Source organism: Cibotium barometz, chromosome 1 (assembly GCF_041138505.1).
Source record: "Cibotium barometz isolate CiBa-2024 chromosome 1, ASM4113850v1, whole genome shotgun sequence".
In the NCBI taxonomy this organism is placed as follows: domain Eukaryota; kingdom Viridiplantae; phylum Streptophyta; class Polypodiopsida; order Cyatheales; family Cibotiaceae; genus Cibotium; species Cibotium barometz.
Window position 1 is genome coordinate 38,909,181 of NC_141046.1, and position 24,148 is coordinate 38,933,328.

General features: G+C 45.4%; 1 protein-coding gene across 1 annotated transcript in view; it reads right to left on the reverse strand.

Annotated features, from left to right (window-relative positions):
* The window catches only part of LOC147641975 (uncharacterized), a 54,137-nt gene that overhangs the window by 18,967 nt on the left and 11,022 nt on the right, over positions 1–24,148 (reverse strand). Inside the window, exons 2-7 of the mRNA XM_086801647.1 lie at positions 21,982–22,138; positions 11,308–11,393; positions 11,062–11,174; positions 10,876–10,941; positions 7,320–7,432; positions 7,105–7,170 (exon numbers count right to left, since the gene is read on the reverse strand). Of these exons, the coding sequence (XP_086657773.1) occupies positions 7,105–7,170; positions 7,320–7,432; positions 10,876–10,941; positions 11,062–11,174; positions 11,308–11,393; positions 21,982–22,138 (601 nt within the window). The remainder of the gene's footprint in view (positions 1–7,104; positions 7,171–7,319; positions 7,433–10,875; positions 10,942–11,061; positions 11,175–11,307; positions 11,394–21,981; positions 22,139–24,148) is intronic.

Sequence of the window (24,148 nt, forward strand, 5' to 3'; positions counted from 1 at the left end):
GCTTTTCTCAAAAAGACTATCGAAAAGCTCTTCTCTTCTCTTTTTTTTTTAATAAAAGAAGAATAAAGAAAATACATGGCGCTTGAGCGTTTTCGAAAAAAAAGAAATCCACGTTGATTTTATTTTATTTTTTTCGCTGCCCGGCGCTTTGCGTTTGCTTTCCTTTGCATTTTTCTGCCTGGCGCCCACGCTTTGCGTGCTGTACGGCGCTTCGCTGCTGCTGCCCATGTTATATGCGCCTGCCTGCGTGGCAGCTAGCCGCCAACGCCTCAGCCAGCCGCCATTGCTACTGCCCGCCTTGTGCCTGTTTGCACAGCTTTGCTTCTCTTTGCCTCTACTACCCTGCTACAGACGTGGCAGCGCTAAGCTTGTGTGTCTGCCTGCAGCCGCTTCAGCTCCTGAGCAACAGCCAACCACACATGCAGTACAGCCTATGCAGCCAGCCGTACCTTCACACGTGTCAGCTGCCACGTGGCCCGCTGTTGACTGTGCTGTCCCAAAAGATGCTGCTCCTGCAACACAGGATAAGAAAAGAACACATGCATACGAACATGCACACACACACACCAAACATGCATCCACACACGTGTACAAACTTACACATGCATTTAGGTAAACATGATTAGTGAATGCTAAACAAGTTTGAAACATGATTACAATGCGTAAGATAAAAAGGTAAAATACTCAATCTTGTAACATCCCGCACATCAGGTATCAATGAAGGAGATCCCATCAAGTAGTCCACTGTGCTCGCTCCCCCTTTAGAGTTCCAATGTGTGAGAGCATCTGATCCTTGCCATCTCGATAGGCCATTGTATATGACCAACCCACGTGCACTCCGGAGTGTGAGAAAATGGCTGCCATAATCTGTAATCTCCCCCTCATCCTGTGCTGATCTCTGCAACCCTACATCCTCTGCCGTGATCTCTCGATACATAGCCTCGAGTATCATACAACTCTGTCTGCTCTGTGCCTATACGTGCATTAAAGTCTCCCAATAGCATACCGCCACATATAGCTCACAGAGCCCCTCTCTACATATTCGGACCCACATGTACCTCACATCTGCATCTCTATGTACCACATGTATTTTGTCACGAAGCTCCTCCCTGAAAAGTATTGCCACTCACTCCTCCAGATCCTCTGGTGCCTCCCACTATGCGTGGCTGAGAGCGGAACATTGATTCCCATCTATAGCCCCTCACGTCAACAAGCCTCACTGATGGGTCTCCGTATACATAGCAATATCACTGTGTCTAAAAGTATCCTCAAAGTATCCTGCATCTGTTCTAAGGGCTCCATTGCAATTCCACACCGTGAATCGCAAGGTCTCCTAGGCCGCGCACCGTCAGGCGGGCCTCCTCTCCGTAATGATGATTCGCCCATCTCTTCATACCGCCCATTTTCCCTCGTTCCATGCCTCAAGCACACGCAGCATGTGTTCCTTCCGGTGTGCTATCTGTGCCGAGGAAGGCCTTCTTCTTCTCCAAGTCACCAAACATGATGATCAATATCTTCGCCCTGGTTTCATCTCTACCTACTCGCCATGCTCCAGTAATGGGTACATCAGTGGCTCCAATTTTTGTTGCAAGAGCTTTTGCATCCTCTTGGGGATTTCCCTTATCTTCCCAACCAACTACGCGTACATGTAAGGCACGTGCTCATCTCTTGGCATCCTCTTCCAATGTAGCATTCATCACCTCTACTTTATTGACTGGTGTATCCTTCTGCTTTTTTACTACTTCAATCCATGGTGAAACCGATCTCGTCAAGTGGGAAGACTCCGTTGGACACCCACACGCTTAATAGCACAACTTTAAAACCACAAATTTGAAATGGACAACTTAATTCAACTTGAAATTGAAATGAAAATGAAATGGAAAGATGGACACCAGCACTGGGGCCAGAACGGGCCGACCCCCCCTCAATATATGATATATTTATTGGGAGTATTTAACAAATACAATGCTCCATGGGTTCCAAGAACCAGATGATGTCCATGTACATATGAAAACAGTACCAAACAAAACAGGCTCGAAGTCGAAATTCGATGTAGATGCTCGAAGCAGAATGACCACTAGCGTGGTCCAATCTCTACGGTCCTGTGCTTTCACTGGACTCCGCGGAGAGCGCCTCACTGGTGTTCCGAGACCACGCACAAACAGGCGCTCTCGTACTAACAACTGGCTCTCCCGATCTCAGCACCTTTGGACCGAGGTTCTCCAATAGAGCTTGGACAACCCGGCACTGAACGGGTGTTGGCCGTATAGGGAGTCGGGAATCCCTTATCAGATTTAAACACAAAATACTTTACTTAAATCTGAAATTCACTTACTTGTGGATGGCTGATAGAGAACCAATACCCGTGGTATTTGTATAGAAGATGTAGCCACCCAGGAGATGTGAAGTCTTCTTGTAGTCGCCAGTGGAGAAGAGGTGCAATCTTGTTGAGATGGCACAGCCGCCTTGTAGATAAACTTAGTGTTGCCACTAGGACAAGTACCACCGCAAAGATCACAGCCGCCTGCTGTGAGAGAAGGAGTACTCACTTGCAAGGGAGGAGAGGCCTGGCTGCAACGTGGGGAGACTGAGCAGCTTGCTGGAGTTAGAGCACACAGCCTCCTGCCTTATTGGAGATGGAGTGCACAGCCGCCTGCAGGTGGTGGGGATGCAGTTGCCTGGGAGAAGTGCAGCCATCTGCTAAGAACCGCCTGCTGTCTGCCAGCCAGCCGCCTGTAGAAGTTCATGCGCAGCCAGCAGTTGCATAGACAGTAGAAAAGCATGAACAGTAGCCAGTCGCCTGCAGGGGAGCATGGGGAGGTGCTTTGGCTGCAGTCTGTAGTGCAGAGGATAGGGCAGCCAGCAGCCTTAAATGCAGTCGCCTATTGTAGAGGTAAAGCGCCTGTGTGGGAGAGGTAACATGCTCAGTGGGAAAGGCAGCATGCGCAGCAGTCTTGCTGCGGATGGTGTGCACAGCCTACTAGAGGAGCATGCGCAGCAAGCTTCAGCCGCCTGAGAGCAGAGAGAGTACTCAGCCGCCGGTTGGAGAACGAGCACAAGAGATGGTCGCCAAAAGATGGTAGAAGCGATTCGCCGGGTGATGTCCACGCTGAAGGAGAAGGTCTTTCTTTTAATAAAATTAAAGTGATGTTAACACTATAGTGATTTCCACGCTTGCATGTGGGTGACCAGTGTGGGTAGGTGACCATGCCCACCCCGACACTCACTTAAGTGGGGCTCCCCACCTTGGCCCCAAAGGGAGTGCCCACTTTTAAATGAATGTGAACACTTAACCTTATTAAACAAAAGGTTAAAAATAAAATATTAAAAACAACATGTACCATATACTTACCACCTGTTCACATGCACTAAAACTCGTCAGAATACAGAACAAACTTCACGACTCACTCTGGCAGGCGTCCCCGCTCAGTAAGTAACACGTCAAACAGGCAAACACAAAAATACATGTCATGCGAAAACAGTTTCCAACATGCAAAACATGTGTGCATGTGCAAAAAGTAACATGGACATATCTCCCGTTCATGGAACAAGTACAAAATATCTGTTGGAATTGGCCAGAACTATCTTCCGTACATGAAGTACGAAGCTTTTTGGGTTTATGCTCATAATACAGGGCATGGATTGCTTCGCCATTGCATGAGCTCACTAAGAAGAAGGTAGTCTTCGAATGAACAGTTGATGAGAAGATGCTTTCATTCGCCTCAAGGATGTCATTATTAGTGGGCTTGTGTTAGTCATTCCAAACTCACAGAAACCTTTCTGTGTGGAGTGTGATGCATCTAGAAGTTGCATTGGCCCTGTCCTAAATCAAGAAGGACATGCCATAGCTTATGAAAGCTGTTGTTTGCACGATGTAGACCTGCTTCTGAGAAAGAAAGGCAAGGGACAACGAGGATGACAAAGCGGCTGCCATAGAGTCCTCTTGGAGGTTTGAAGACTAGAGCCATTTTCTGAAGTACAGTTTGTCAGTCCCTCCCACAAGCGGATTTTTGGTGCATGGGTGGTGATTTTAGCACGTTAAGAGTCAACAGACGATCAACTTGGAGGTGCCGTGGTTTCAGTTTCAAGCACAGAGTACTCGGCCTGGGAGGAGTAGATTCTAGCTGTGAGGGGACAGGACCCTTGGCATTTACCGGAGTTCAAACGCAGCCCCAGGAGTCTACGGTTTTTGCTATCCGTCGACAGGAGAAGTATAGGCCCCAATCTTTCTAGACTAGACCGGTTTTATGTGGATAAGTGGGTTTGTGGACGGGGTGGCATGATTGATATTGTGGCAGACACTACTTTCTCCGATCATGCACCCATCACTCTATCACTGGATGACCCGGACAACCATTTAAGCACTCAGATCCCAGATAGCCTCGTTCAGAATTCTGAGATTTGCAACAGTGTAGAGGAGATTTGGGGGAGTCTGAATTTTCACACTGGTTGGACACAGGCCTTGGAGAGATCAGCAGTTTATTACAAGAGGCCACATAGAGCACACTAGCTAACTTCCGAGAGCAAGAGAGGAGCATACGTCGAAGCCTAGCATCCTTGCAGCAGCTTCAAGGGAGTACCCAGGATAGCCCATGGATTGAGACCCAATTGGCTGCAGCCCATACAGAGCTTAGTTGTTCCACCGAGGAGCGGAGGGTGGAGTACACATACCATGCTAGAGCCTCCTTTTGGACCCAGGTAGGCGACAGGGTCACTAGAGATTTCTAGCCCACACAGGCGGAGAGATGGTATCCGCATTGCGAGGCCAGGATGGATCCATAGTTGTGGATCCCCCCAAATGAGAGCCATTGCCACAGATTTCTTCCATTCTCTTCTCACGGGTGCCCCCCTATCCTCAAGTGGTGGACGTGCATGAGCGAGTCTGGCGGCACACGAGATGTGGTTCCCCTCGCTCTCTGGACTTTCTTGTTAACGCTCTTTACTTCAGAGGAGCTTGTGAAGGCTCTAACAGCACTCCCCAGGGGCAAATGCCAAGGACAAGATGGGCCTCCGATTACTTTATTTCTTCAGCATTGGGATCTCATGGAAGGCGGCTTCAAAGCTGCCTTCAATGAGACTATGACCACGGGCTCCATGCCAGAGAGGCTGTCAGAGGGATTGATTCATTTGATTCCCAAGAAGGGTGGTGACAAATTGGAGACAATGGAGGCCCATCACCCTCCTAGGGTTACAAAATCCTAGCCAAAGTCATCAGCCCGCACCTGCAGCCTTTCCTCCCCGATTTGATTCATGGCACACAGATGGGCTTCATCCAGGATCAGAGCATACTAGACAACATACTCACTTTTTGGGAGGTGACCACTTCGGCTAGGTTGAAGCAACATGATCTTATAGTTCTCCTTCTGAATTTTGAGAAAGCTTATGATAGCATGGATTGGAGATTTCTGGAGAGGACGATGTGCCAGATGGGATTTCTCGAGGCATAGATGGGATTTCTCGAGGCATAGGCCCGAGGTGTTTTTGGGCTCTATTTGGCTTCTTACAGCCAAGTTCTCATTCAAGGAGCCAGAGGCAACAAATTTCCGCTTTCTTGCTCCGTCCGACAGGACTGTCCACTGCCACCTTATCTATTTTTGTTTGTAGCCAGGGCCATGAGCAGTTTTCTCGTCGCCCAAGAGACAAGGCTCTAGGGGTTGCATCTTCCCATACCACGCGCAGGAGGCGCTGCTCGATTCAAAGTTTGCCAATGACGCAACAGCATACCTATCAGGAGATGAGGGGAATCTCTAGAGATTCACCGAGGTGATGGATATCTTCTGCCAAGCATCCCGAGTGCAGATCAACTAGGACAAGTCGTGTGGATTTTGGGTTGGCTTAGCACCTGCCTTGACCTGGAGGCCAGTGGAGCCTTCTCAGTAGACCCCGAGTGGACCCCAGCCCCAAGCAACCATCACTCAGTTCTTCCGACTACGAGAGGATGCCACACCAGCCATGGATGACATATCCACAGCCTCATTGAGCCACACATTCTCAAGTGCCCAACCTCCTGCCAGACCCCACTCGTTGCATACCTATCAAGAGATGAGGGGAATCTCCAGAGATTCACCAAGGTGATGGAGATCTTTTTCCGAGCATCCAGAGCACAGATCAACCAGGACAAGTCGTGTGGATTTTGGATTGGCTTAGCGCTTGCCCTGACTTGGAGGCCAGTGGAGGCTTTTCAGTGGACCCCGCCCCAGGCAATCATCATTCAGTTCTTCCGACTACGAGAGAATGCCACACCAGCCATGGATGACATATCCACAACCTCATCGAGCCACACATTCTCAAGTGCCCAATCTCCTGTCAGACCCCACTCTGGCGTGACTCTAGATCAAGCCACGGCACTACAGCGAGCCCAACATCCCAGACTTCCTGGACCTCGCCTGCAAAACAAAAATCAGCCCCGCGATCTTGGAGAGGCTACAAGGCACAGAACCACCTTCCCACACCGAGCGGATCTACAAAGCCTTCTACAAGCTACCCCCATGCTTGATATCCTTGATGGCCCCCTCCTTCTACCGGGGGCCTAGCTCCATAGGCTGTATGATGAATGATCCCATTTTGTATCACATGGCTCGGATTTGACATTCCCAGTCCATAGCTCAAGTCTTTGTTTTGTTTTGTACCATGATGAGATTACGTGGACACTATTGTATCACTTTTGGTCTCATAGACCCATTAGTTCTTTTGAAGACGTTTAGTATAACTAACTCTCTCTCTCTCTCTCTCACAGGTGAGGTAGTAAGAACAAGATGCAATCAAATATCACATTTTTCTATTCCTCTTCTCATCAACCTTTCTCTGCCTTCCCTCTTTCTTCCATTTCCTCTTAAATCCCTTCCTTAAGCCTCTTTCTCTACTCCTTTCTTTTCCCTAGCTTGTACCTCCCTTACTGGTGTGCCATTTATCTGTTTCCAAGTTTTATTCACCATTTCCCATACCTTTGAGTTCCTATCATGCAAACATTCAATTGAAATCATCAGTATGTACCATGGTCCAGCTTGATCCCTGTGCCACTTCACACCATGGTTACAGATGACAAGGGGACACATAGGGCACCATTCGACACAAACCTGCTGGAAAAACATTTGAATAGCTTGCCTGTTTGATGCATTCGGGTCCATCAAATGATGTCTTGCCCATTGCAGGGTTCACAGGGTACCAAACCTGAAGAAATGACAGGAATTGATGATGTATCAGTCATGGAAAAGACTTTTGCTTCTATTTTATCTGATGTAAAATAATTACAGTAATTCACAGACATCTATGTGCCAAAACATAGAATCAAACAACACAACACATTAAGGAACTATTACCATATCTTGGGACTCATAAGGCTGCATAACACTCTGAAGAGATGGCATTGAAATATCATCATTCAACCAATCATCAACAGCTTCCTTGCTTCCTAGTATGACTGGCATCCTATCTGCATCCACCATGCCATGACTGCAACTGTCACGCTTGTTGAAATCCTAACTTGAGAAAAATTCTTACTTTATATTGAGACACATGGAGAGTGCTATGATCTATCAGGTCAAATCCTAGTGCTTCACTTGCTAACTTCTTTTCAGACAGCCCAAAATTTACAAGAGGGAATCCTATCAACCATTCAGGGCTTTTACATACATGTAAATGATGGGCGATGAAACTTGTAGATGGATGGGCAATATTGCCTGTCCAAGCCCGCCAACTCCCCACCCATCGTCATTTCTGACACACACAGGATGGGCAGGTACATGTGTAAAAGGCCTTAGATTGTAGCTTCTTATCCCAGCCCATCACTTTCCTTCCCTGGTTCAGGTGGTCGCACTCTTCAGCCCTCTCTACCTGTCACCCATTTGTTGGGCAGGCAATGACCTCTGGCCCGTGCTACCCCTTCTTCAGCCAACTGATCAGTCGTACCACCAGCACTGCTGCTGTGTAGAGGGATAGGTTGCCCGTAGTATGCACATGTGAAATCACGGTGTGTGTGTGTGAGATATCCCACATGAAGTGATTGTAATGCCTATGGGATTTTTGTATAAAAGGGGATTTTCCCAAAGTTGAAGGCAATCTATAGAAAACAGTCTCATTTCTTCATCTTATTCATGGGCATTTAGTTTAGCTACAGGCCCGCTAAATTCTAGCAATCCTGCTGGGGAGGGTTCAAGTTTCCATCACTCCTGAATACCCCCGAAGGCCTCTGAGCATCTGATCTTCCAGATATGCCTCTGAGTTTCCATCACTCCTGAATACCCCGGAAGGCTCTGAGCATCTGATCTTCCAGATATGCCTCACCGTGATATATAGACACTATTCCATTGGTGGTTAGATCGCCAAGGAGAATGAGAACGGAAGATGAACTATCCAATACTCAGCGGAGGTGGTGTGTATCGTAACTGAGGGATATCCTGAAGCAAACATCTCTGGGCTATGCCCCTGCGGACGGACAAGAATAACAGGGTCTGCATCACTCCCTCAAAAAGAAGCCGTGGGCGGCCAGGCTGAGTCCTCCATGCAATAGCACACCAAGTATTATAAATAGGATCACACCTCAATCTGCTATAAGCAATGATACACTGTCTTGAATGGAGCTGGGCATCTAGGACAAGAGGGACCCACGCCAAAAATGGATCTCCATTGGTTGGTGGGCAAGCCACCGTGTAGAAGAAGCCAGAAGAAGTAGGAAATCTGGCTCCTCTTGTCTCTGCCAGAATCTCCTGAATCGGGGGTGTAATGTCATACGCCTCCCAGTGAGGCCTAAGAGTGGGAACTCCCTGGGTCTGTCCAAGCATGAGAAACTTGGCATTTTTTGACCACCACGGATGCGGAAGTAAGAATTTGTTGCATTGGAATTGAGATCTACATGGACAGGTTGGTGAGAGATTGATGGTTCTATTGGTTGAGTAGGGTTGTTTACGGAACTGAAACTTTACAGAGAAGGATTGCAAGTAGGATGGACGGGTTGGTGAGAGATTTATGGCTCTCTTGGTTGAGTAGGGGTGTTTACAGAACTGAAACTTTACAGAGTAGGATTGTAAGTAGATGGGAGAGAGAAAGAAAATGGGGATAAAGAGGAAAAAGTAGATGGAAGGGAAGACAATGAAGCATGAGAAGGTAGATGGAGAGAAAGAGGGAAGGGGAATGCAGCATCTAGCTAAGCTGAATGCCCATGAACAAGAGACTGAATTCTATCGATTGCCTTCAACATTGTGAAAATCTACTTCTATACAAAAAGCCTGTAGGCATTACAATCCCTTATGTGGGATAACTCACACACGTCGTGATTTCACATGTGCATACCACGGGCAACCTATCCTTCTATAGGTGCCCTGGGTATTAAGAGTTCACCGTCCCGGTGAACAAACATGAAAACTAGCACATAACTCCGATACATGTGTATAACCATGAACTACCACAATCCAAGAGGGGGGGGGGGGGGGGGGGGGGGGGGGGGGGGGGGGTAAAGCCATCATCAACTACGTGAGCAAGAGAAGGTGGAGTCATGCTTGAGTAATCGTGTTACCAAGCCATCTTCTACCTATGCACCAAGGGCAAGTCTAACCCTTGCCAATGATGTCCACAACAGGAATGCTGCAGATGCAATCTTCGTGCCGAGTGAACATGTGAATAGCCACATACAGGGGCTGTCATCCTTTTAGATCATCCAGTGAGAGGCTGTTGATGAATAAGTTGGAGAGCCCGCCATCAGCCCATCGGCTAGCACCCGAGATGCCACAAAGGAGCATTCACACCATGTTGTCCATGGCCATTACTGAAGTAGCTACATACAAGGGAACACATATGGCGATAGAAGACTGCTGGTGGTGAACTCAAGTTCTGCCATAGAGGAGTTACAGAAAGGAAGCTGGGGCTCGGCTGTTGTAATGACAAAGTTGTCTTGTGCAGTGAGGGAATGGTGGAAGATAAGAAGGAAACAGGGAAACAGGTGTAAGTGATAGGAACAGGCAGTTGGAGGAGGTGATAAGGGATGTAGAGGGGTGATAGGCCAAGAAACATTTTGGCCTGCCCGCCAGGGGGAGGAGGGGGAGGGGGAGGAGAGAGGGGGGGGGGGGGGGCACCTCTGGATAACGGGCGTAGGTGAACAGTCAGGGCGAAGCAAGTGGGGGTGCGCACGGAGGTGGAGGGGCGAGCAACAAGGGATGAGCTGGCTTGATAAGCGCAGAAGGGGATAGGCGATAAGATGCGAGGATAAGTGCGGCCATGTATGTGGGGGGCAATAAGCAGTGGCGTGGTTAGGTGAGAGGGGCCCGATCCGTCGGCGCGGGGAGGTGGTGTGAAGCTGTGATGCCCCACTTGCAGCCAACCCGAGGTGCCACATCAGCGGGCCATGCCAAACGACAGGCACGAAATGGGAAGTGGTGGGTGAAGGGCGACCAGACAGTAAAACGTTGGGAGGCTGCCAACCAGCACGCGGGTGGGATGCTGTTAACCTCAGGCATGATAGTCAACAACCAGAGTGGGCAAGGATCAGCCCGCGGGCGATACTCGCACTCACTGGGCTCGTACTAAGGTGGGCTAGGACCTGCTAATGTGCAAGGTATGTGCACTGACACCCAGTGTGTCTGCAGTATATTGAGTGACATCATTCATACTCTTTCGGCCACATGGGCCCATATACAGGGATCTTGTAGAGCTGCATTTATGAGAGAGTGGAACCATGGTATTTTCTTCTCCTCCACTCCTACAGGGCTTTTATGGCAGCATAGTGCCCCCGATTGGTTGAGATCTCCCTACCTTTTGGTTTGAGATCTCCCTGTATATGATTTTATATTACTTAATAGAAGTCTCTTTTCTGAAAAGAAAAAAGAGCTCACGGTAACTTGAAATACTATATGCTTAAAAGATACTCAGGAGCAATCTCCTCACCATGAAGCCACTCCAATGCCTTGGAAGAGCGAGTCGTTAAGATTGTGAAAGTATAAAGAGCTTCACCTGGGATTACATTGACAAAATAAAATGTTTAAAAACCATCATGGCTCGATTTTTTGCTCAGAGGATGGTTAGCAGAAACATCCTCCAATAAGTCACAAAGTATCAACATTACATTGATACCTTCAGGATTTGTCCAGAAGTCGAATAAAGCAGCAAACACAAGAGGACGGCCATCCTTAAAGTGGATATAATATGGCTGCTTCCTTGTTCCATCCTTCTTCCACTCGTAAAACCTGTGCAGTTTATTCAAAATGAGCAGGAGAGCTGAGGAGAACACTTGCATCTACAGCTAGTTGAACCTAAGGTCCATTCCCAACTTTGCAAGGCTATTCTTTATAAAATGAGAGCAAAAAGGAAGCAGTATACCCTTCAACAGTTGCAAGACAGCGACATTTAGGCAGAAGCCTACGAAAAGAAGCCTTCTCATGAACAGACTCTGATCGAGCATTAAACTGCAAGCCTTTCACAAAAAGATATAGTAAGGAAGCCTTTCAAAATATAGCATGTTCAAAGGCTTTCATACACACATTAAAAGCTTTCAAGCTTCCACAAATGGCTTCTAAACAAGGTACTCAAGGTGGTACATGCCGTTCCTTGCTTGGAACCCATGTGAAACTACCCAACTCACTATTCCCATTGCTCCTCCTTTTACAAGGTTCATATTTGGGCCACCTAATATCTGCCATCCCACTATGCAATGATGCATGTGACATCTAGCAGTGCAGTAAGCACTGAAATCATTTACTCCCTCCGCATGTTGCATGCATCAGGCCCGAATACTCAGAATGCATGTCAATGTTGCGACACCAAAAAAAATGTTCACATGTTACTAAGGGAAAAACTCGTGTAAGATGAAGGCTATTACACATTTTGTGCAAGAAAGAACAGAGGTAGCACCAAAAGACTAGCACAAATTCACTCACTGCTCGTGTATATTATTACAAAACAATAAAAAGGAAGAAATAGCTGCAAGCTGAAAAAAGAAAAAACCAGCAATGGCGGAAGACAAATCCTACCTGAACTGTGACCAAGGTGCCGATTGGAGAGAGCTTCTCTTTGCATACTACCATAGAATATGTCATCAGGTTTCAACTGCCCCTTTCAACCCATCAGTGTACTACCCTTGCATGATAAATGGCCCACTATGAGCTTTGCAACTTTGTCAACCTAACTTGGTCCTTTTTTTTTGGCGAGGGAGAGGGTACGGAATTTAGAATGCCATCGTCATCCACTAAGGGGGTGGATAGATTTGCACACAACAACTCCACTTTGGGAGAGGAGGGTGCTACCGCTGGCCTAGAGCCCAGGAGGCTAGCTATGTCTTCGTGACACTACTTTTTTCATTCTCTGTAACACATGGCTGTTCCACTTTTTCTAAAACAGCTTTCCTGATCATCTTTGTGATTTGTCTCTGTTTAAGGCCTTCTGTTGCAAATCTCTCTCTCTTGCTAGAGGATTAGATTAGTGTTATTAACTTATTTTTCTTTCGGTTTGAGTCTTCTTTGTTGGATGAGATATTTGGCTTAAGACCTTCATGGACTTTGTACTACATCTTGGTCTCATGAATCATTTTGGCCTTCCGTAGACATTAATATAAGTTTCTTTCTAAGAGATCACTCACAAGCTTTTGTACTACAAATACTCTCTTTTGATAATAAAATTCCTCGATTTGGTATTGATGGTCTAGGCATTTTTGTGGCATTTTCATTTGTGAATTAATTGCCTGTAATTAAGTTAATAACTCTTCCACAATCCACACTCCCCCGGTTACATTCATACCAAAGCCTAGGCTTCCGTCTTTGGGTCAAGGGACAGTCCTATTTCAAAAGGTTGATTATTAGCTTGATTAAGCCATTACGACCAGCCATAAACCAAATGATATGGAGAGCATTCTTTTGCATAAAAGAGGGACCATTGTGCAACCATAAAGTACGAACTTCAGAAATGGAAACCTTGAAGCACCAAGTCCATCTAAACCGTGGAGCTAACCCTACATGCACACACATAAGTTGCAGCAAGGCAACTACGCATCATCAAGTAAACAGGGTGACAGAAGTGAGCAGTTGTTTGTGATATAGCACATGTTCAGTTCCACGACACCACACCCAACAACAAAGACATCGATTTCAATTTTAAAAAAATTCAATAAGCTTGATTCAAAAAAAAACATTTTCTTTCAAATATACAATTTAAAGTTTTTGGTGTGATGAAGACTCCTCAAAAAAGTTAGTTCAGCTATAGTCAAAAAAGGAACACCAACATTGTATGCAAGGTGGGTCCAAGAGGGCAAATCATCCCATGCTAAAAGGCTTCACACACATGGAAGAGGTGGTTCACACACAAAACACACGAAAGAGGGCAAATCATCCCATGCTGAAAGGCTTTTCACACATGATACCCCTCTAAGAGGTGGTTCACACACAAAACACATGAATACTTTTTCACTCATAGGAGTGGCTTTACACACATGGAAGACCTTGATTCCCAACATAATTTACTCTTAAGGCTTGACCACCTTTTGGGCCTTTCACAAAATACTATTCAATTAATGCATTTCGGCATTCTCTAAGCCTCTCATCTTCACATTGACCACCTCAAATGTTGGTTAAGCCCTCAAGACTCCCAATTATGTACCCATACATCATCATGAACGGATTGAAGCCTATTGCTAAATTTTTTGCAATATTTTTTTTAGAGTCTAAAATTGGCATATACTCTTCCCAATTAGTTTGCCTCTTTTTAACATATGCACGATGCAACCAGCCTCCTATTTTGTTCTTCAAATTGATCATTTGTCTTGCTCAAAACTATTCCATATGTGAGTTGGTAATTACTAGATAGCTTATGGAGCATGAATTGTGATTTGTATATCTTTTGAGTAGCTAATTAAGCTAGAATGCTCATTTCTATTTACCGGTGGCCATTGGCCAGAACGCCCAAAGTTTTCAAGCGGGTGGTCATCAACCTGATGCCCAGGTGACTGGATTTAGCACTCTGGGTGGTCAAATTGACCAAAACGCCCAGATGACTGGATTTAGCACTTGGGTGGTTAAATTGACCAAAACGCCCAAATGAGTGATGAGTGATTCCGAAGGCGAAACCAGATGCTCAAATCATTTGAACAAACCATGAACAAGTGAATCTTTACAACAAAGCCTTTTTGGACCCAAAGCATGCAACTCCTAGAATCTAGAAGAATGGCTATTTTTGGCAGACTCAGATGAAAATTCATTCGCATCAAAATCCCCAGATTTTCGCAAGGATCAAGACTTACTAAAGCATCTTTGTCAAATTCTTTACGAGTTGGGATATTTTTAGCAAAGAAGGTTATGGAAGAATCGCCTCTTAAATTAAGACATGTGGCATCTAGAATGGGACATGTGGTATCTAGAATGAGACTAGTGTCCCTACACTTGTCATTTCACCTTACACTTGTCAATTAAATTAGCCACTTGTCATTACACTAGAGCATCGAAGCCTCAAACCTATAAATTGGAGCACTTCCTTTTCATTTTAAAAAAAGGCACTTCTCACCTATTGTAAAGGTTCAGGCACTTTATGCTCGTGGTTTGATTCAATAAATTTCTGCAAAAGGGAAAGGGGCATGTTTCCCTCTCAATGAGGTCTCGTTTCTCTTTTCTCTAAATCCTACTTTCTTTCATTATTTGTGATTGTTGATTAAGTGGGTTTGTTACAAGTAGTTCATCAATTTTGTCACTTTCACGTGTCCTAGCGTTACATGGTATTACAACTAAGTCTTCTCTTGTGAGAACTTTCTCAAGGGGACAGAATTTTTGGCCAGCCCACATTGCATTCACCATGTTAGGAGAAGGAGAGAAGAGTATTCATCAACAATCTGGAGGTTCTCGTCATTCTTTGATGGTGTCTTTTCAGATTATGAAAAGATTCAAAGGTACAAAGAGCTCGAAGCAGATCCAAAGATTCAAGCTTTGATGGAGAGAAGAGCTAAAGCTAGAGCTGAAGCTAAAGTCTTTGAAGACTTTCCTACTAGAGGACTGTTGCGATTGATGGTGTTGCAACAACGAAAGCCTACCTCAGCATGAAAGGAGTCTCTACTTTAGAGAAGTCAAAGACTATGAAATTTACTTCACCCACCATCATCACAGGAGGTAGTCAAGCTGTAACCTCAAAGTCCGACCATACACAAGCTGCCTCATCTTGTCTTGAAAATCCTCATAAGGACAAGGAGAAAGCCAAAGAACCACAAATGTCCATGGTGGTTGATTCGCCTAAGGTTGTTATGCCGGGAGTAGTGGTTCATGAAGTAACTTCACAAGTAGTGTTGTTTGATAAGCATGCGTAGTATTAGGTAGCTGCCAAGCGGGAGTTCAAGCCCAAAGAAAAGAGAGTCAAGTTTAATGCTTTTATGGTAAGAGAGATTCTCAAAATGTTGTTTCTTTCATTAGGCAATTCAATGCTGCTTTTGGTGGTGAAGATTATTCAGAAAAGTCCAAGATCAGGATGGCAAGAATGCACTTGAAGGATGCTGTCATGAATCGGTGGCTCAAGATTGTTCATGAAGAGAAAGAACCAAAGACATGGAAGGACATCAAGGAGATGTTCAATAAGAATTTTTTACCTTCATCCTTTGAAGCTGATGTGCAGCAGGAATGGGATGAATAGAAGCAGAACCAAGGGGAGAATGTTGAAACTTATATCAATAAATTTCCAACAACCTCTCTCAAATTCACATCTCTCAATGAAATTTCCTCAAATATGGAGATGAGGAAATTTATCCATAGCCTACATCCAATGCTTCACGGGCGGTCAAGATGACAAAACCGGACACCTTGGAAGCAGCTCAAGACACAGCCATAGAAGCAGAAGGATTGCATATACCTTGGATAATGGGGCAGTCTTACAAAGAAGAGTCCCAAAAGAAGGCGGCCAAGGTGTTTAAACAAAAGAAGTATGAACAACAAGAGCAGAAGTTCAAGAATGGTGGTAAACCACCTCTGCCATCCAGAAGGAAGCTAACGTATCAACAATTAGCAAAGTATACCAAGAAAGGAAAATGCTTCAACTGTGAAGAATACATGTGGCTGGACAGTGCCCCACTAAGCCAAAGAAGGAGAATCAGCCACAAAAATCACCTCAAGTGAACGCTCTCCCTAAAGAACTCTTGCAACTACATTGCAACTAGATGATAGTCCTTTAGAGAAGAGAAAGTTGTTTATGGCTTGGGGCAGGGTTGCCAATCAGCCTATCATGACCCTGCGTTTTTCTCTAGACAATATGCAGGTGTGCACGGGGTGAATGGCATCGGTTTGGAAGTCAAAAAGGACTCAAGGTTTTAACAAGGTTCTTTTTATTTACCCCATGTGGAAAAGGGGACAATGGTTTAAGGGGTTTAAAACCTTTAAAAATAAAATAATACCCTTTATGGAGGGATCGTGGCCCATAAGCTATTTTTGGGGGAGATCCTTTTTATGAAGAAGTCGGTGGGCTGCAGCTTATGGAAGTGCTTTTTTCTGGCGGGCAGGGCTGAAAGCTGGTGGTGTGCTTTTCTCTATTGGAAGGGCCGGCTAAAGCTGCACACACAGGAGCTTTTACCCTCTCTCTCTCTCTCTCTCTCTCTCTCTCTCTCTCTCGGGCGACTTGTGGGCTGCAGGGAAGTGAGGCTGAACAGCACCAACACAGGCTGTTCCCTTTCTCTTTGGTGACTAGGGAAGTGAACCAGGCTGGCGGGCTGGGCTGCAACACTCAGACATGCTGTTTCCCTCTCTTGCTACAAGTCGGGTAGCAGCACACACAGGGCCCTTTCTTTCGTGCAACAGACCAGCAGGCTGAACTGCCATATCTACCTCTCTCTTGCTAGGAGGCGGGGCTGGATTGAGCATGCTTTCTCTCCAACGACCACGATACTTGGAGGTCCGCTTATCACATGGAGCCAGAGTAGCCATTGGGCGACTAAGGGTCTCATCACACCAACTAGAGATGGAGACTGGGAGAGCAGCACGCATCCCTCGAGCAGAGCGCATTTGCAGATTATGCCAGACGGGGGTAGAGACAGAGAAGCATTTTGTTTGCCAGTGTGGTGCTTTGCAGGAGATCAGGGCATGCTATCCTGAGGTTTTTAGAGGGACCACATCACTTAGACAGATCTGGGAGAGATCGGACCAATGACAGCTAGGCAGACTACTACTAGCACTACAGAGACATAGGGAGATCTTACTTCAGACACCCGCACATCATAGCGGAGGAAGACAGTCCCAGTTGACTGACTTCTTCCAGAGATTGGCACCAGTAGCCCAGCCACACACATTGGGAGTGACATCTCAACGAGCGGAGGAGATTCGAGCTAGGCGACGACCCAGACTAGCCGGCTACCAGACACCACGGCTACACCACAGAGAGATCGCGGCCATCCGGTCTCGACACCAGTAGGAGGTCCAGGAGCAGCTAGCACATTTTCGCTCTGATCTAGGACGCATGTTCTAGACATTTACGGCATCCTCAGATCGGATGTATGACATATTGTACCCAAACTATGGGACTGGATGGAGTTAGGAGTAGATAACATATCATACTTGTATCACCCCTTCAGCATATAGAGATGCATTAGTAGCCCTAGTACTCCATCCACACCTCCTCGTTTGTACACCACCATTGAGTCCCCCATGGTCGTGTTGTCATACTTGTACATTTTATTCTCACTCCACATTTTCCTCTTGATGACTGGAGGAACATCGTTGTACTACTTGTTTGTCTCATAGGCCAATTTTGGCCTTTTGCAGACGTTAATATATCTTTCTTTCTTTCTTTCTCTCTCTTTGAGGACGGGCAGGGCTGGACAGCAGGGAGCGTCGGGTTGGACAGCAGCCTTGCCCATGCGTTTTTCTTTCTCTCTCTCTCTCTCTCTCTCTCTCTCTCTCTCTCTCTCTCTCTCTCTCGCTCTCTCTCTCTCTCTCTCTTTTGGGAGGAGGGGTTTGGCAGCTTGGAGAGTGGATTCCAGGGACTCTTTATGGGCTGTTTTTGGTTGGCTGCAAATTCAGCTATGTGCTTGGATTTTCGGCTGCAAGTACAGGTCACTTGGATATGTTTCTTGGCTTGGAAGTGATGCAAGCTAACATGGGTGCATGTTCATGGAGCAGATTGTTTTCTTCCTGCTTGAAAGGAACAGAGGGACCTATAGTTGTGGGCATCTCTATGTTTCCAGATGTTTCATGAGGGAACAGGTCACTAGATGTATGCCGTTGTTGGCACTGTTTTTAAATGGTGCTGTGAATGGTTCTCTATGGAAACAGGACAAAGGTTTCAAGGAGAAAACAGGCCTAAGGATTTCATGTGGAAACATGTCATAGGTTTCTCGAGGAAACATGTGTTTTTGGTTTCTCCAGAAGAAAGGTCACATGCAGGCAGAGGGTACAGGAATGGACACATGTTTGGTACAGCCTTGCTGCTGATTGGACAGGGGTTTGGGAATCCATGATTGAGATGGATAGTACCCTTGGAAGGCCGAGAGGGTTGGTACAGGTGTGTTGACTGTATGGTATGCTCTGCTGTGATGCGCGTTCTCTTTTGGGAAACAGTTTGGAGGAGTCGTTGTGATGCAGGAGCATTGGATGTGTTAGGGTGTGATGATGTTCATAGGGTGAGAGGCTATGGATGGTTGTTGCAGCCCTGATCATGGGAGAAAGCTTCTCTATGTAGGACTCATGTGTGGGAGTCTTTTGATGTGAACAATGGCTGGACTTGTTTGTGGATGCCAAGTGGATATGAAGCCATGATGCAAGGTCTTTGCAAGCTTCAGGAGTTCCACTGTGACGGCTGAGTTTCCAGCCTTATTGTAATCAAATCTCTCTTAAAATCAATTAAAGAAATACCGCAAGAGGTGCCACTGCGTTTTGGGGCCAATCGGTGTTCGTGTACTGTTTGCAAGAGCACTCTAGCTCCCCCTGTTTGTTTTCCTTTCCTTGGTCCTCAAAGGTGTTGAAGTGTTTTGTGTGCAAGTTTGTTTTTGCACCACTCTTTGGTTTTGTCTGAAGACCAAGGCCGGTTTACACAACCTGTTCTTATCCACTTTGATATTGGTGCTACTCACCATTAGATCCATCCTCGAATCATTAAAGCCCTCAAACTGCCTAAGGAGAGGTTTGGCACTCCGAAAACGTTAGGTGGTGCCTTTGAAGGGATGCAATCTCAAATCACCCCAATCCTCAAGACACTTAGGATTGAGATAGGGGAGTATGTGGATCATGAGAATTTTGATATAGAAAATCTAAGCCATTGTGATGTTGTACTTGGTATGCCTTGGCATAGGAGAGTTGATCTAGCCATTGATCGGGACCGAAGCAAGTTTAGGTTCCTTTTCAAAGGCAAGAATGTACCTTTTGATGTGGGAGTTGAAGGAAACTCTATTCCCATAATATCCCATGTACAAGTTTCCAAAGCAATGAAATCATTTGTTTCCTCGTACTTGCTTTTTGTAAAAGACTCTAAAAATAAAGAGTCTACGTCTAAAGAGTCCCTCTCCAATTTGAATACAGAGAGGATTGATTTCTTAAAGAGGTACGAAGATTGTTTTGTAGATTCTTTACTATATGAACTACCACCACAGAGGCCAGAAGATCATCAGATCGACCACAATCCTGGGAGTTCGCCTCCAAACCGGCCGCCTTACCGTGTAAGCCTAGCCCACTAGAAGGAGATTATGAAGTAGGTAAATGAGTTACTAGAAAAGGGTTTGATTAGGCCTAGTTCTTCACTCTTTTGCTCTCTAGTATTGTTAGTCCAGAAGAACGATGGGTCTTGGTGCATGTGCGTGGATTATAGAGCCCTCAACAAGATTACTATAAAGAACAGGTTTCCCATGCCTAGGATTGATGAGAGGACATGCAGGTGCTTCTAAAAGAAGAAGATTACAAAATTCGGAAAAGAATGCTCCCACCTGTGAAAAGGAGTTAATGACCGTCATCCATGCTTTGAAGATTTTGAAGCATTACCTCTTGGGTGGTGAGTTTATCATCAAAACAAACCATCAAAGCCTTAGGTATTCTCTATCTCAGCCTAAGATCTCTGAAAAGCATCTTAGATGGGCCAACTATTCGGCACAATTTGACTTTCAGATTATGCACACACCTGAAAAAGAAAATAAGGCAGTTGATGCCTTGTCAAGAGGACCCCAAATACATGTTGTCTCCATAATCTATCATACATATTTCATTGCTATGAGGGTTATGTATGCTTTTGATGAAAATTTTCAGCTCGTATGGGACAAATTGCAAAATGGTGAAATAGTGACTTCTTATGCAATCAAGGATAAAATTCTATTAATGCAGGACAAGTTATGTGTGAAAAAGGATTTCACGCCAAGTATGAGAAGAGATCTTGAGCAGTATATTAGGGAATGCTTGATCTGCCAAAGGGTCAAAGTTTGATCGACGGAAACCAGCTGAACTTGTGCAGCCACACTGCCAATTCCCAACCAGCCTTGGGAAAGTATTGCTATGGATTTCATTTTTGACTTGCCAAAGTCAGCCAATGGAAATGATGGGATATGGACCATCATTGATAGGTTCAACAAGCAAGCCCATTTTATTACAGTGAAGAAAACTATCAAGGCAGAGCATATGGCTAAGTTGTTCATCTAGCAAATCTTTAAGCATCATGGATTGCCACAATCCATTATGGGAGACAGAGATCCGAGAAGTACCAATCTTTTCTAGAGGGCTCTCTTTGATAACATGGGTATGAAGCTAACTTTTTCTTCTTCTTATCATCCTGAGACATATGGACGGAGTGAGATAGCAAATCTCACCATCTTGGATATGTTGAAGTGTTATTGCTATGAAGACAAAGTACAATGGGAGAAGTACCTACCATTGGTAGAATATGCTTGCACATGGTACATACTTCTACAGGTAAAGCTCCATTTGAGATCATTTATGGCAAGCCACTCTTGTTACCTGTACTTAGACCAAAGAAGAAATTTTCCACGCAGATAAATTTATGCGAGATATGGATACAGCTTTTGCTCAGCTCAACAGAGCAATACAGAGGTCCAAGCCAAACAGAAGAAAGCAACTGATAAGCATAGAAGCACTCGTACTTTTGAGGAAGGAGATCAGGTTTGGTTAAAGTTTGATAAAACCGGACTTAGGAAATCCAAAGAAAAAGAGCACCAAGTTCCTAAATTAGCCGCTAGAAACTATGGACCTTTTCAAGTCAACAAAAAGATTAGTGATGTTTGTTACAAGTTGCAACTTCCAGATCATTGGAGAATTCATAATGCCTTCCATGTTAACCTTTTTAAACCCTATGCAAGACCACCTCTACAGAAGCCTATTATGGAGGAACCATCGAAAGTGGATGAATAAGATGAGATTTTGCAACCAGAACGGATTATCTTCCACATGGTTAGGAAGAAAGAAAGGAACATCACCAAAAAATTCCTCTTGAAGTTCCAACAATTTCTCACATGGACACTAAATGGATGCCACAGGAGCATTTCAAGGATTACCCTGAAATACTCACAGCTTATGAAGAAGCTGTCAGGCCAGAAGCAAGTCTGCTTCCCGGGCCTACCCAAGGAATATCTCAAGCTTCTCCCAATGATCGGCCCTCCATCAGCCAGGTTCTTGAGTCTCCACTGAAAGGCGGCAGTGGCCGTCACCAAAGCAGCGGGACTCCAGGGCCCAGGCTCTTCAAGTGCTCATAGCCTCTCCGGAGAACTTTCCCTGCTAGCTTGCAATTCCATAATTGGATGGTTCTCACTTCTTGCAACAGATCGAGTTTTCTGGCTTGCCCAAGCAGTGCTTCATATGCTGTTAGATGGGCCACATTGCATGCTCCTGTCCTTGCCATCACACTGGTGTTGTTGACAGATGCCACGCACCTCTACAGGATTACTCCTATCAAACTTGTCCATCATAACAAAAAGTTGTAAACGCATGGAGGTTACTTTAAGAGGTAATTTGCAATATTGTATAAATTTAGCGAGTAGATGTTTTTGGTCATGGACAAGAAGGCAAATAAAAAAAACAAGTTGAAACAATCAGAATGGTAAGGAGCTCCCACCATGCGGAAATGATCCGGTTGCTCACTTTTTTTGGTGAAACTTGGAATGAGCCCCCATTTCATGTAGTGCACTGTGGGACTTTTGCCGCTTTCTTCGTGATGGTACCGTACAACCGGCATGTAGGACCCAGGTGATACATTATACGATGGATGAAAGCTGTGAATACATAGAAAGGAGAAAATGAGAACACATAATTTGAGCATTCAACCTTCCCTACCAATAGAGACTCCATATCATGTCACACAAACTTGTCAAAATAATCAGCACCCAATGTTCACCACTTCATGTCAAAAACTATCTAATGGTTCAAACAATCCAGTAATTCAAACGAAACATTTTTACATAAAAAATGGTGTTAAGGTTAGTCACCAATCAACACTTTTAAGGCTGCAATGGTCTCAAAAGTATTGAAGACATCTTGAAGCTGTGATGTATTTCACTATCTAGAAAATCGTGGTTTGCTTAATTAACCTGAAAGCCACACAGGACCTCTGGTGCTTAGCAAGCCAATCAAACATTGCTTGAGTACTTGGAAGCTTGCAGCAACCCCAACCATGAATGAAGTGAATAGCAAATAGGGCTACAAGCTGTGTAATCTCTATTGAAGCAACACAACCATAATGACCTAGCTTCAGTAGCTTCTTTAAGGTCTGTGTGTAAAGTCCTTCCCTAAACCTCTAAAAACCAAGGTTAGTCCTTAACAAATCATGAAATAACAGGCTAGCTCACTTCCCAACCGTAGGATCAGTACTTCGATCCACCCCAGAGCCAAGGCTAGGGCTCTAGCACAACCCATAGACCTGTGTCTAACTCCGGCGTCCCATATCACCAAAGGCCGCCCGTAGCTGCTATCAAACGTAGAACTATCAGGTAAACAAATACATCTGATTATACTCATTCACCGTCGCAATCCCTAAGAATACTCACTCTATCTAGGGTAGCTATAACCGGCCGGGGACCGGGAACAATAGATAATGACACTTCAAATACCAAACCGAGTATGAAACACAATAGGAGGCCACTAAAATATAGAGACACCGCACTAAGCCGCAACAGCCGGCCCCCCATAGGAACTTCTTTATTCTGTAAAAGCTTTTACAAGAACCCAAGGTGTGGGTGCAGTCATGCACTGGATTTTCCACATCAACACTGAGCAACCTTTCACAGAGCATATACAATACTCGAGCTTGACCCTCTTCGCAGCAGACAGGCCACAACTCATCAGTCCAAAACTGTTTTCAAAACAGTCCCAACATCTTCCCTCAAAACTGCCTTCAAATCAGTCCCTGTAGGCGACCAGTAGTAGGCACTTTAGGGCTGCAACTAACACCTTCAAGGCGACCAGTAGATGGGGGAAACTGGCACTGTGCTGTCCGGCCAGTTTTCTGCTACAACAAAGCGGTTGAGAGAGAGAAAACCAGCAAGTGGAAGAACCACACAACTGTACGGCCAACTCTGTGCGGCCTCCTGTGCGGATGACAGGCTGAGAACAGCAAGTGTTGAAGAGTGTAGCACTGCTGCTGTACTGTGCACTCGAGGAGAGAAAAACAGATCAGTTTCAGCCCACCTGAAGGACCAGCGCAAGATAGCCAAGAGAAGAAGAAGACTGCTGTATGGCCAGCGCTGAGAGGAGCAGGAGAGAGAGAACAACTGCAGCCGGGCAGGAGGTGTATGCGCATACAAGCGAGAGAGAGAGAGAGAGAGAGAGAGAGAGAGAGAGTTAATCAGCTGCTATCTGCCTCCTTCGCAAGCCCTGTGCTTTCATGCGCATGTCTTCAAGGACAGCCCCCTCCTCCTTTTTATGGAGTCGACTAGCTTATTTTAAGCCCCCTTGCTTTTATGCTTTTCCCAGCTTGCTCCCCAAGCTGTAGCTAGGCGCCTACCTTTGTCCACTTGTACATGCCCAACTTAATAATATGTCCAGCCAAGTTTTAATGATGTGCGAACACAATGACTTATAAACCATAAGTCACTTAAATGATTAAAATCCCATGATGCTCATGCTGTATAACCCTTTTTCACACCAATACTTGCCAGTGAATGCTTCAGCTTTCTTCTGTGGAAAATCCCCGTTCTCACCTTGGTTTTGTTCAGTGTGTGGGCTTGCCCCAAAACACTGATCAAGACTGGTGAAGGGACCAAATGGTGACCATAGCGATACCTAAT